Below are 13,803 nucleotides of genomic sequence, written 5' to 3' on the forward strand. Positions count from 1 at the left end.
ACGAAATACTTCATATTCGCTTGGTTTCATGTTGAAGGGCCATAATAGTGTTGTTCCTCGTTTCAAATGTTCTTTGACTTTGATGCACTGTTTGTTGAGAAGTACTGTTGGAAATGTTGAAAGCCCATTGACCCATCATTATGTCCATCCCTCATTCCAGGTGTACTTTGATGGACAGTTTTTTGAGAAGTACATTAGGAAATGAGGAACAAGTGATTTACTAAAGTGAGACGAGCTAGCCAGGAGTCGAAGCTGTAATCTTCTGATACGTAGTCAGACGCGTTATCCATTGCGGCACTAACCCTGTGTTTTTGCTTTTGTAGCAGCTTTTAAACCGTAGAATATGAACTAAAAATGCAGTAGGTAGGTTGAAAAAAAAGCATACTAGAACTGCTGCCATGACCCGGATTCGAACCGGGGTTGCTGCGGCGACAAAGCAGAGTACTAACTACTATACGATCACGGCCACTGTAGTTCTCACAGTATTGCAAACATACCATTCTGAAGACAAGTACACTTACAAAGGGGGCACCCAGATTTGAACTGGGGACCTCTTGATCTGCAGTCAAATGCTCTACCACTGAGCCATACCCCCTATGACTGACAGAGTTCAGACACGTACTGATAGGCTGGGCATTACTGTAAAGCTCAAATGACCAGAAGTCAAAAGCCCACGTAGGCTAAAAACGAAATAATTCACATTCGCTTGGTTTCAAGTTGAAGGGCCATAATAGTGTTGTTCCTCGTTTCAAATGTTCTTTGACTTTGATGCACTGTTTGTTGAGAAGTACTGTTGGAAATGTTGAAAGCCCATTGACCCATCATTATGTCCATCCCTCATTCCAGGTGTACTTTGACGGACAGTTTTTTGAGAAGTACATTAGGAAATGAGGAACAAGTGATTTACTAAAGTGAGACGAGCTAGCCAGGAGTCGAAGCTGGAATCTTCTGATCCGTAGTCAGACGCGTTATCCATTGCGCCACTAACCCTGTGTTTTTGCTTTTGTAGCAGCTTTTAAACCGTAGAAAATGAACAAAAAATGCAGTAGGTAGGTTGAAGCAAAAGCATAAAAGCAAACTAGAACTGCTGCCGTGACCCGGATTCGAACCGGGGTTGCTGCGGCCACAACGCAGAGTACTAACCACTATACGATCACGGCCAGTGTAGTTCTCACAGTATTGCAAACATACCATTCTGAAGGAAAGTACACCTACAAAGGGGGCACCCAGATTTGAACTGGGGACCTCTTGATCTGCAGTCAAATGCTCTACCACTGAGCTATACCCCCTATGACTGGCAGAGTTCAGACACATACTGATAGGCTGGGCATTACTGTAAAGCTCAAATGACCAGAAGTCAAAAGCCCACGTATAGGCTAAAAACGAAATAATTCACATTCGCTTGGTTTCAAGTTGAAGGGCCATAATAGTGTTGTTCCTCGTTTCAAATGTTCTTTGACTTTGATGCACTGTTTGTTGAGAAGTACTGTTGGAAATGTTGAAAGCCCATTGACCCATCATTATGTCGATCCCTCATTCCAGGTGTACTTTGACGGACAGTTTTTTGAGAAGTACATTAGGAAATGATGAACAAGTGATTTACTAAAGTGAGACGAGCTAGCCAGGAGTCGAAGCTGTAATCTTCTGATACGTAGTCAGACGCGTTATCCATTGCGCCACTAACCCTGTGTTTTTGCTTTTGTAGCAGCTTTTAAACCGTAGAATATGAACTAAAAATGCAGTAGGTAGGTTGAAAAAAAAGCATACTAGAACTGCTGCCGTGACCCGGATTCGAACCGGGGTTGCTGCGACCACAACGCAGAGTACTAACCACTATACGATCACGGCCAGTGTAGTTCTCACAGTATTGCAAACATACCATTCTGAAGGAAAGTACACCTACAAAGGGGGCACCCAGATTTGAACTGGGGACCTCTTGATCTGCAGTCAAATGCTCTACCACTGAGCTATACCCACTATGACTGACAGAGTTCAGACACATACTGATAGGCTGGGCATTACTGTAAAGCTCAAATGACCAGAAGTCAAAATCCCACGTAGGCTAAAAACGAAATACTTCATATTCGCTTGGTTTCATGTTGAAGGGCCATAATAGTGTTGTTCCTCGTTCCAATTGTTCTTTGACTTTGGTGCACTGTTTGTTGAGAAGTACTGTTGGAAATGGTGAAAGCCCATTGACCCATCATTATGTCCATCCCTCATTCAAGGTGTACTTTGACGGACAGTTTTTTGAGAAGTACATTAGGAAATGAGGAACAAGTGATTTACTAAAGTGAGACGAGCTAGCCAGGAGTCGAAGCTGGAATCTTCTGATCCGTAGTCAGACGCGCTATCCATTGCGCCACTAACCCTGTGTTTTTGCTTTTGTAGCAGCTTTTAAACCGTAGAAAATGAACTAAAAATGCAGTAGGTAGGTTGAAGCAAAAGCATAAAAGCAAAGTAGAACTGCTGCCGTGACCCGGATTCGAACCGGGGTTGCTGCGGCCACAACGCAGAGTACTAACCACTATACGATCACGGCCAGTGTAGTTCTCACAGTATTGCAAACATACCATTCTGAAGGAAAGTACACCTACAAAGGGGGCACCCAGATTTGAACTGGGGACCTCTTGATCTGCAGTCAAATGCTCTACCACTGAGCTATACCCCCTATGACTGACAGAGTTCAGACACATACTGATAGGCTGGGCATTACTGTAAAGCTCAAATGACCAGAAGTCAAAAGCCCACGTAGGCTAAAAACGAAATACTTCATATTCGCTTGGTTTCATGTTGAAGGGCCATAATAGTGTTGTTCCTCGTTCCAATTGTTCTTTGACTTTGATGCACTGTTTGTTGAGAAGTACTGTTGGAAATGTTGAAAGCCCATTGACCCATCATTATGTCCATCCCTCATTCCAGGTGTACTTTGACGGACAGTTTTTTGAGAAGTACATTAGGAAATGAGGAACAAGTGATTTACTAAAGTGAGACGAGCTAGCCAGGAGTCGAAGCTGGAATCTTCTGATCCGTAGTCAGACGCGCTATCCATTGCGCCACTAACCCTGTGTTTTTGCTTTTGTAGCAGCTTTTAAACTGTAGAAAATGAACTAAAAATGCAGTAGGTAGGTTGAAGCGAAAGCATAAAAGCAAAGTAGAACTGCTGCCGTGACCCGGATTCGAACCGGGGTTGCTGCGGCCACAACGCAGAGTACTAACCACTATACGATCAAGGCCACTGTAGTTCTCACAGTATTGCAAACATACCATTCTGAAGGAAAGTACACCTACAAAGGGGGCACCCAGATTTGAACTGGGGACCTCTTGATCTGCAGTCAAATGCTCTACCACTGAGCTATACCCCCTATGACTGACAGAGTTCAGACACGTTCTGATAGGCTGGGCATTACTGTAAAGCTCAAATGACCAGAAGTCAAAAGCCCACGTAGGCTAAAAACGAAATACTTCATATTCGCTTGGTTTCATGTTGAAGGGCCATAATAGTGTTGTTCCTCGTTTCAAATGTTCTTTGACTTTGATGCACTGTTTGTTGAGAAGTACTGTTGGAAATGTTGAAAGCCCATTGACCCATCATTATGTCCATCCCTCATTCCAGGTGTACTTTGATGGACAGTTTTTTGAGAAGTACATTAGGAAATGAGGAACAAGTGATTTACTAAAGTGAGACGAGCTAGCCAGGAGTCGAAGCTGTAATCTTCTGATACGTAGTCAGACGCGTTATCCATTGCGCCACTAACCCTGTGTTTTTGCTTTTGTAGCAGCTTTTAAACCGTAGAATATGAACTAAAAATGCAGTAGGTAGGTTGAAAAAAAAGCATACTAGAACTGCTGCCGTGACCCGGATTCGAACCGGGTTTGCTGCGGCCACAACGCAGAGTACTAACTACTATACGATCACGGCCACTGTAGTTCTCACAGTATTGCAAACATACCATTCTGAAGACAAGTACACTTACAAAGGGGGCACCCAGATTTGAACTGGGGACCTCTTGATCTGCAGTCAAATGCTCTACCACTGAGCCATACCCCCTATGACTGACAGAGTTCAGACACGTACTGATAGGCTGGGCATTACTGTAAAGCTCAAATGACCAGAAGTCAAAAGCCCACGTAGGCTAAAAACGAAATAATTCACATTCGCTTGGTTTCAAGTTGAAGGGCCATAATAGTATTGTTCCTCGTTTCAAATGTTCTTTGACTTTGATGCACTGTTGGAAATGTTGAAAGCCCATTGACCCATCATTATGTCCATCCCTCATTCCAGGTGTACTTTGACGGACAGTTTTTTGAGAAGTACATTAGGAAATGAGGAACAAGTGATTTACTAAAGTGAGACGAGCTAGCCAGGAGTCGAAGCTGGAATCTTCTGATCCGTAGTCAGACGCGTTATCCATTGCGCCACTAACCCTGTGTTTTTGCTTTTGTAGCAGCTTTTAAACCGTAGAAAATGAACTAAAAATGCAGTAGGTAGGTTGAAGCAAAAGCATAAAAGCAAACTAGAACTGCTGCCGTGACCCGGATTCGAACCGGGGTTGCTGCGGCCACAACGCAGAGTACTAACCACTATACGATCACGGCCAGTGTAGTTCTCACAGTATTGCAAACATACCATTCTGAAGGAAAGTACACCTACAAAGGGGGCACCCAGATTTGAACTGGGGACCTCTTGATCTGCAGTCAAATGCTCTACCACTGAGCTATACCCCCTATGACTGGCAGAGTTCAGACACATACTGATAGGCTGGGCATTACTGTAAAGCTCAAATGACCAGAAGTCAAAAGCCCACGTATAGGCTAAAAACGAAATAATTCACATTCGCTTGGTTTCAAGTTGAAGGGCCATAATAGTGTTGTTCCTCGTTTCAAATGTTCTTTGACTTTGATGCACTGTTTGTTGAGAAGTACTGTTGGAAATGTTGAAAGCCCATTGACCCATCATTATGTCGATCCCTCATTCCAGGTGTACTTTGACGGACAGTTTTTTGAGAAGTACATTAGGAAATGATGAACAAGTGATTTACTAAAGTGAGACGAGCTAGCCAGGAGTCGAAGCTGTAATCTTCTGATACGTAGTCAGACGCGTTATCCATTGCGCCACTAACCCTGTGTTTTTGCTTTTGTAGCAGCTTTTAAACCGTAGAATATGAACTAAAAATGCAGTAGGTAGGTTGAAAAAAAAGCATACTAGAACTGCTGCCGTGACCCGGATTCGAACCGGGGTTGCTGCGGCCACAACGCAGAGTACTAACCACTATACGATCACGGCCAGTGTAGTTCTCACAGTATTGCAAACATACCATTCTGAAGGAAAGTACACCTACAAAGGGGGCACCCAGATTTGAACTGGGGACCTCTTGATCTGCAGTCAAATGCTCTACCACTGAGCTATACCCACTATGACTGACAGAGTTCAGACACATACTGATAGGCTGGGCATTACTGTAAAGCTCAAATGACCAGAAGTCAAAATCCCACGTAGGCTAAAAACGAAATACTTCATATTCGCTTGGTTTCATGTTGAAGGGCCATAATAGTGTTGTTCCTCGTTCCAATTGTTCTTTGACTTTGATGCACTGTTTGTTGAGAAGTACTGTTGGAAATGTTGAAAGCCCATTGACCCATCATTATGTCCATCACTCATTCCAGGTGTACTTTGACGGACAGTTTTTTGATAAGTACATTAGAAAATGAGGAACAAGTGATTTACTAAAGTGAGACGAGCTAGCCAGGAGTCGAAGCTGGAATCTTCTGATCCGTAGTCAGACGCGCTATCCATTGCGCCACTAACCCTGTGTTTTTGCTTTTGTAGCAGCTTTTAAACCGTAGAAAATGAACTAAAAATGCAGTAGGTAGGTTGAAGCAAAAGCATAAAAGCAAAGTAGAACTGCTGCCGTGACCCGGATTCGAACCGGGGTTGCTGCGGCCACAACGCAGAGTACTAACCACTATACGATCACGGCCACTGTAGTTCTCACAGTATTGCAAACATACCATTCTGAAGGAAAGTACACTTACAAAGGGGGCACCCAGATTTGAACTGGGGACCTCTTGATCTGCAGTCAAATGCTCTACCACTGAGCTATACCCCCTATGACTGACAGAGTTCAGACACGTTCTGATAGGCTGGGCATTACTGTAAAGCTCAAATGACCAGAAATCAAAAGCCCACGTAGGCTAAAAACGAAATACTTCATATTCGCTTGGTTTCATGTTGAAGGGCCATAATAGTGTTGTTCCTCGTTCCAATTGTTATTTGACTTTGATGCACTGTTTGTTGAGAAGTACTGTTGGAAATGTTGAAAGCCCATTGACCCATCATTATGTCAATCCCTCATTCCAGGTGTATTTTGACGGACAGTTTTTTGAGAAGTACATTAGGAAATGAGGAACAAGTGATTTACTAAAGTGAGACGAGCTAGCCAGGAGTCGAAGCTGGAATCTTCTGATACGTAGTCAGACGCGTTATCCATTGCGCCACTAACCCTGTGTTTTTGCTTTTGTAGCAGCTTTTAAACCGTAGAATATGAACTAAAAATGCAGTAGGTAGGTTGAAAAAAAAGCATACTAGAACTGCTGCCGTGACCCGGATTCGAACCGGGGTTGCTGCGGCCACAACGCAGAGTACTAACCACTATACGATCACGGCCAGTGTAGTTCTCACAGTATTGCAAGCATACCATTCTGAAGGAAAGTACACCTACAAAGGGGGCACCCAGATTTGAACTGGGGACCTCTTGATCTGCAGTCAAATGCTCTACCACTGAGCTATACCCCCTATGACTGACAGAGTTCAGACACGTACTGATAGGCTGGGCATTACTGTAAAGCTCAAATGACCAGAAGTCAAAAGCCCACGTAGGCTAAAAACGAAATAATTCACATTCGCTTGGTTTCAAGTTGAAGGGCCATAATAGTGTTGTTCCTCGTTTCAAATGTTCTTTGACTTTGATGCACTGTTTGTTGAGAAGTACTGTTGGAAATGTTGAAAGCCCATTGACCCATCATTATGTCCATCCCTCATTCCAGGTGTACTTTGACGGACAGTTTTTTGAGAAGTACATTAGGAAATGAGGAACAAGTGATTTACTAAAGTGAGACGAGCTAGCCAGGAGTCGAAGCTGGAATCTTCTGATCCGTAGTCAGACGCGCTATCCATTGCGCCACTAACCCTGTGTTTTTGCTTTTGTAGCAGCTTTTAAACCGTAGAAAATGAACTAAAAATGCAGTAGGTAGGTTGAAGCAAAAGCATAAAAGCAAAGTAGAACTGCTGCCGTGACCCGGATTCGAACCGGGGTTGCTGCGGCCACAACACAGAGTACTAACCACTATACGATCACGGCCAGTGTAGTTCTCACAGTATTGCAAACATACCATTCTGAAGGAAAGTACACCTACAAAGGGGGCACCCAGATTTGAACTGGGGACCTCTTGATCTGCAGTCAAATGCTCTACTACTGAGCTATACCCCCTATGACTGACAGAGTTCAGACACATACTGATAGGCTGGGCATTACTGTAAAGCTCAAATGACCAGAAGTCAAAAGCCCACGTAGGCTAAAAACGAAATAATTCACATTCGCTTGGTTTCAAGTTGAAGGGCCATAATAGTGTTGTTCCTCGTTTCAAATGTTCTTTAACTTTGATGCACTGTTTGTTGAGAAGTACTGTTGGAAATGTTGAAAGCCCATTGACCCATCATTATGTCCATCCCTTATTCCAGGTGTACTTTGACGGACAGTTTTTTGAGAAGTACATTAGGAAATGAGGAACAAGTGATTTACTAAAGTGAGACGAGCTAGCCAGGAGTCGAAGCTGTAATCTTCTGATCCGTAGTCAGACGCGCTATCCATTGCGCCACTAACCCTGTGTTTTTGCTTTTGTAGCAGCTTTTAAACCGTAGAATATGAACTAAAAATGCAGTAGGTAGGTTGAAAAAAAAGCATACTAGAACTGCTGCCGTGACCCGGATTCGAACCGGGGTTGCTGCGGCCACAACGCAGAGTACTAACCACTATAGTTCTCACCATCTTGCAAACATACCGTTTTGAAGACAAGTACACTTACAAAGGGGGCACCCAGATTTGAACTGGGGACCTCTTGATCTGCAGTCAAATGCTCTACCACTGAGCTATACCCCCTATGACTGACAGAGTTCAGACACGTACTGATACGCTGGGCATTACTGTAAAGCTCAAATGACCAGAAGTCAAAAGCCCACGTAGGCTAAAAACGAAATACTTCATATTCGCTTGGTTTCAAGTTGAAGGACCATAATAGTGTCGTTCCTCGTTTCAAATGTTCTTTGACTTTGATGCACTGTTTGTTGAGAAGAAATACTTCTCTAGGTATCCTTACTAGTTGCACCACTCATGATCGCACTGGCAGGTCTCCCCGCAGGCCATCTCCCTTTTAAGGCAGCCGCAGTTCAGGTGATCGCAGCAACCTAAAGAACGAAAAATGGCATTTACATCATAGGTCACCAATCATGAAATGTAAAACACACATATAGTTTGCAGGTTCCTTCCTAGAGAGACATAACAGGATGATGTGTTTAATGAACCTCTCAACAGAACCAAAAGTGGACTATTCCTCACTACTCTGCTGTGAGATTGCATTTGATATCATGGTTATGGTTTATTCTCGCCCTTGAACACAACAAATATGCAGTAGGGGTTTTTAAAGATATAAAAAAAGCTTTTGACACAGTCAACCATGATGATATCCTACTACATAAATTAGAAAGGTATGGTATCAGGGGTATACTTTTAGACTGGAATAAAAGCTATTTTAGCAATAGACAGCAGTATGTGAAGTGTTTGGACATGTTTGGATATTTCTTGTGGTGTCCCCCAGGGGTCAGTGTTGGTTCCTAAACTATTTATTCTGTCTACTCTGTCCCTCTTAAATTGCTTCTTCGGGTGCTGGAGTTGCTGAGTGGGCAGGGGAAGGTTTGTTGGCTGGTTTTGGAAAAGGATTATAGACCTCAGTGTGGAGTTTTTGAAGGCTATTGTAGCTGTACTGTTTTGTTGTACAGATAACAGTTATGTCAGGTACAAAAAGTAAAATAAATGTGTTGCGTTAATGGATATTCACTGTGGTGTGAACAGGGTCCTGTTGGGTAGCCTGGGTCGACGGTGTTCCTAGTGGAACTCCTTTCTTTATGGGGGGGGGAGTGTGGAGGACTGCACAGTAATTGAATCTATCTGCAAACACAATTAAGCACAATGTGTGTGTACTTAAATTATACTATACTTAAAATATATAACCTAACCTTCTGAAAAAAACGAAACTGTAGAACTTACAAATACGTTTTGAGAACTGCACTGCCTCCTGTCTTAAAACCATGGTACTGCAGATGTTAGTACCCCCGGTTTAACAGATGTGTGTGTGTGGTGGTCAATGTAATAACCAATAACGTAACCAGATGAGTGATTACAGCGCCCGGTATCATTTTACACACATTTGTATTATACTCTATCTATCGATTAGATTTATGATACGAAAATTATAAAAGTAGGGTAGACAAAACGTGCTTTTATCTAACAGGTTCGTTTTCCACAGACCTTATTTCGAGCTATTTTCCAAAATCCTATGGAGAAATCCCATTGCTTTTTTGTCGAGGGAACCCGAGCGCAGCTTTCTACTGGGTTTTAGGATGCGTCACTGCACCACTAAGTTGATGTGATTTGATTGGATTGTGAGGCTGGCTTCCCTTGGCATGGCCCTGACTAATCACAGGTTGGCAGGGGGCATGACGCGCGTGAGCATCGTTTGATTGGTCAATCCCTCCATTGTTTTTCACCAAGGGAAGCCAATTTCGGCTGGCCTGCTCTCGCAACAGTGAGTGCAATCTACTGTTTTACCATAAAATCTAGAGGGGCGCTGTTTCACTCTTTGTAAAATACTCAATAGCCGCTTTCACACCAAGTACTTTGCCGTACTTAGTGCCCGGCACTTAGTACCCCCATGGAACTAAGTAGAGATCGCGTTCACACCGGAATAAGTTCCCTGAGGGAAGATTACGCAAATTAGGCTGCTGATGTCACTTCTTCTTCTTCTGCTTTGGGTTTACTGGCAGGCCGCAAACCACTTCACGGCGTATACTGCCACCCGAAGTCCCCGGCCGGAAGTCCCCGGAGTTGGGGACTGGCTTCAGTAGAAGCTGCTGGGACTCCCAGCAGCAGGTAAAAATTCTCTGAACTAAGTTCTCTTTTTGGTGTGAATGCAAAATTCCAGGCACTATTGGAACTAAACTGGAAAAGTATGGGTAAAAGTACTCCGGTGTGAAAGCGCCTAATGAGAATGGGAGAGAGATGGGCCAGCAGCAACACAAAGCAAAGAATAATTTCCAAAACTAAACTAAAAACTAAAAGTGTTTTTATTTATTTATTAAAATTATAACTACAATCCGAAAAAACAGGGGAAGCCTGACTTCCCTTGGCCTCCGGGAGAAAACGCCACTGGTGTGGTTAGGCCTTGTTAGGCCAGGCTCAAAGCATACCTTTAAGGAGACGGGTGAGCTCTTGCTTTTATCCCTAAGGCACGGATCACTTTACCCAGAGACATTTGGCCGAGATAGATGCTTATGCCTAAAGATGAAAATGGAATAGCATCAAAACAGAAATGCTGTCATAGGACATTCAACAATACAGTAATGCCGCTTTTCCACTGCAGGGCCTCGCACGGCTTAGTAAGTTATAGGTAGGCCAGGCTCACTTTTTGCTGCGTTTCCATTACAGTTTAGTAGCTGTCATGGTAGTGTCATTCTGGCACATCTTCCTCTCAATGGCTTCCTTAAAGCTGAAGATTTCTCTCATCAGCTCAATCAGTTCCTTGGAGACCTGGGCCTGCCCCAGAGCATGATGGGTAGTAAAGCCTTCCGGCGAGTGCTTTCCATCAATGCCAGTGCCATCCTGTGTGATGTGTGAGAGGTAGGAAACATCTTAATTTTATGAAATGTCACTTTAGAACATTAGTTAAAATTACAGAATTGTATTTTCATCACATATATTTGTATAACTATAAAATGTGCAGATTCAGTGGTAACGAAAGCACAGTGCAGTGTGCCGAGTTTTGTCAAGTAAGATAAAGTAAAGATTCAAAGACTTGCTAATGCATCATTTGCCGATTAAATCACAGGCTTATGCCACAAAGCAACCAATAAAATACAGAGTTAATCAAATAAATTAAACAAATTGCAAAAGGAAATAGAAAAAAATCAAACTTAGAGAGAATGGTGCATGCCACACAATGTGCAAGTTAATGCGGAAATAAGTTAATTATAATAGAATCAGATAACACAATGAAAAACAAAATACTGTACAGTAATATAAAATATGACTTATTGTAATAATATGTAAACATGTGGCATTTAAACAGATATTTGTGTTCTAGACATAAGTGAAGAAACTTGTGTATAGTTATGTGATAGGAAGCATCATGTTGTGTTAACACTACGGACAAAAGTGTCAAACGTACTGGATCGTCATTGTTACTGCCTTTAGAATTCTGAGAAGATAAGTCATACTTTTTTTTCTGAATGCAGTGTGTTTAGCCACACCTTTTAATTTCCAGTCGAACTGGTTTAACCTAAATGCACTTCCCTGTGTTTTTCTTTTACTCTGTGTCACAGAAACTTTCTGCCACAAAGAGAGACATCAACGTCTGAAAATGTTCTCAGGTACCAACCAAGGTAAGATTGACCAAAGTCAAAGGTTCTTTATCTTGGGTGTTTGTTTGCTTTGAACAAATTAGTGGGGATGAAGTATTAATTGGTACTATCTCATTTAAGTAACATTTTTTTTGCCAATCAATTTCTTGGTGTCATGAAATGTTGAATGTAATGTCATTTTACCCTAAAGAAAATACAATTATATAGAGTCCTTATATCAATTGTTATGCTATAAATTGTTATGCTATAATATAAATAATATATATAATAGATAGATGAACTCAGACGATTGCTAAAAAAACATCAGGTAGGATTTTCTGTGAAATGGCAAGATGGGTGGGAAGAGGGGGGGACGGGTAGCATGGGAAAGGGATTCCCTATATTTTTTCTTTCTTTGTCTTTTCTTTTTCTTTTTGTATTGTCTATATTGTTTATATAATTTGTATCTGTATAAGTCCCTTTTGTGAGGGCAAAATAAAAAGTTGGTCACAAAAAAATGATATAGAGTCCTTTGTCTAGGTGTTGGAGCTCAGTGTTTGAAATGCATCTCTTTGTTTTATTCTGATTGTTGAACAGATAAACACCCGTCGGGCTACAACTTCGACCTGGACGATGCCTTCGCAGCGGGTCGAGACAAGGATCATGGTTGCGATCAACAGAAGGACAAGAAGGATGACAAGGATCACCAAAGACACCGTGATAAGGATGATGACGACAAGGATCGCCACAGACGTGATAAGGATGATGACGACAAGGATCGCCACGGATGCCGTGATAAGGATGATGATAAGAAGCAACGCCACAGACGTGATAAGGATGATGACGACAAGGATCGCCACGGATGCCGTGATAAGGATGATGACGACAAAGATCGCCACAGACGTGATAAGGATGATGACGACAAGGATCGCCACGGATGCCGTGATAAGGATGATGATGAGAAGAAGGAACGCCGCAGACTTCGTCATGCTGAACGTAAGCAAGAACGTAGGCAAGAACGTAAAAAACGCAGAGAACAAGGTTGTGGCAGTGGAAGCGGCAGTGGAAGTGGAAGTGACAGCGAAAGCAGCAGCAGCAGCGGCAGCAGCAGTGATGATGGGCACGGGGGCCGTCGAAAGCACAAACATGGTCACAAACATGGTCATGGGCACGGTCATGGGCACGGTCATGGGCACGGTCATGGTCATGGGCACGGTCATGGGCATGGTCGTGGGCATGGTCATGGTCATGGAGGATGCAAGTAGAATACAGGTGAGATACGATCATACAAAGTGAAATACTATGGTTTTGTTCATCAGAAATGTCATGGTTATTGGGAGAGCTGAATAAATGGAGTCTCGAATGTTGTATCACACGGTCAAATCTGATCAATCCAAACAGTCCTGATAAATAACACCCTTTAAATATGCATGCCTCGATGAGCAGATACACCATGTTCTCTCTGGTAAAAGCATTAAACAATTGTCTGTTTTTCTCTTGCAGGCAGCAGACACCCAGTCCACAACATGTCATGTGAATCTCCACCTGTCGCTGTGCAAAGAAAAAGCTATTATGTTTAGGGCTGAAATGTGACGGAAATGTGACGGAAAAAACGTCCTATCTTCTTGTTTTCTGGAAACTTTAATGCATAATAAAGATAAATAAAGACATTTAAGGTGTATGAACTGCTGTTTTTGTTATGGCTAAGTCAGTTTTGCACCTGTAACATGAAAGGCATGCAGTTTTGGGATGCAACCAACACCTTTGGGTGGAGCGAGAGTGAGTTAGGAAGACAGGTGTCGCTCCGCTTCCTGCGCCTTAGGTAACACAATGTGAATGAGTCACAAACATTTCAAAGATAATTATGTAATCATCAGTTTGTCCTCGCGTAATACACACCCGGCAATTATTGGAAAAATGCCTTTGTTCTGACTGTGTGAACATTCTTTGGTCCTGATGCATCAAACTGTGACTTCCTGCTTCTCAAAAGGAAACAAATAAACCCTAATTTATTAAATAAATGAATGCAAACAGATGCTTTCTGCTAAAAAATAATTATTGGGACAAGATTCTGAAATATAGAGAAAACCTGTGACCTTTTTGCAAATCAACAAACATCCATTACATTCATA

The 13,803-nt window shown here is 42.5% G+C and overlaps 1 protein-coding gene across 1 annotated transcript; it reads left to right on the plus strand.

Annotated features, from left to right (window-relative positions):
• The first annotated feature begins 11,653 nt into the window (after positions 1–11,653).
• LOC307033567 (uncharacterized protein) lies at positions 11,654–13,341 on the plus strand. The gene is made up of 3 exons (XM_079672100.1): positions 11,654–11,713; positions 12,269–12,943; positions 13,175–13,341. Exons 1-2 carry the CDS (start codon positions 11,692–11,694, stop codon positions 12,934–12,936), a joined length of 690 nt encoding a protein of 229 aa, XP_079528226.1. The 5' UTR covers positions 11,654–11,691; the 3' UTR covers positions 12,937–12,943; positions 13,175–13,341.
• The last annotated feature ends 462 nt before the right edge of the window (positions 13,342–13,803 follow it).

The sequence above is a fragment of the Notothenia rossii genome (genome assembly GCF_949606895.1).
Source record: "Notothenia rossii genome assembly, chromosome: 3".
Classification (NCBI taxonomy): Eukaryota; Metazoa; Chordata; class Actinopteri; order Perciformes; family Nototheniidae; genus Notothenia; species Notothenia rossii.

Excerpts from the sequence above, each read along its gene's own strand:
- LOC307033567 (XM_079672100.1), top strand. The coding sequence starts at position 11,692 with ATGTTCTCAGGTACCAACCAAG. Across the intron at positions 11,714-12,268 it reads GTTCTCAGGTACCAACCAAG|ATAAACACCCGTCGGGCTAC; the intron begins GTAAGATTGACC and ends ATTGTTGAACAG.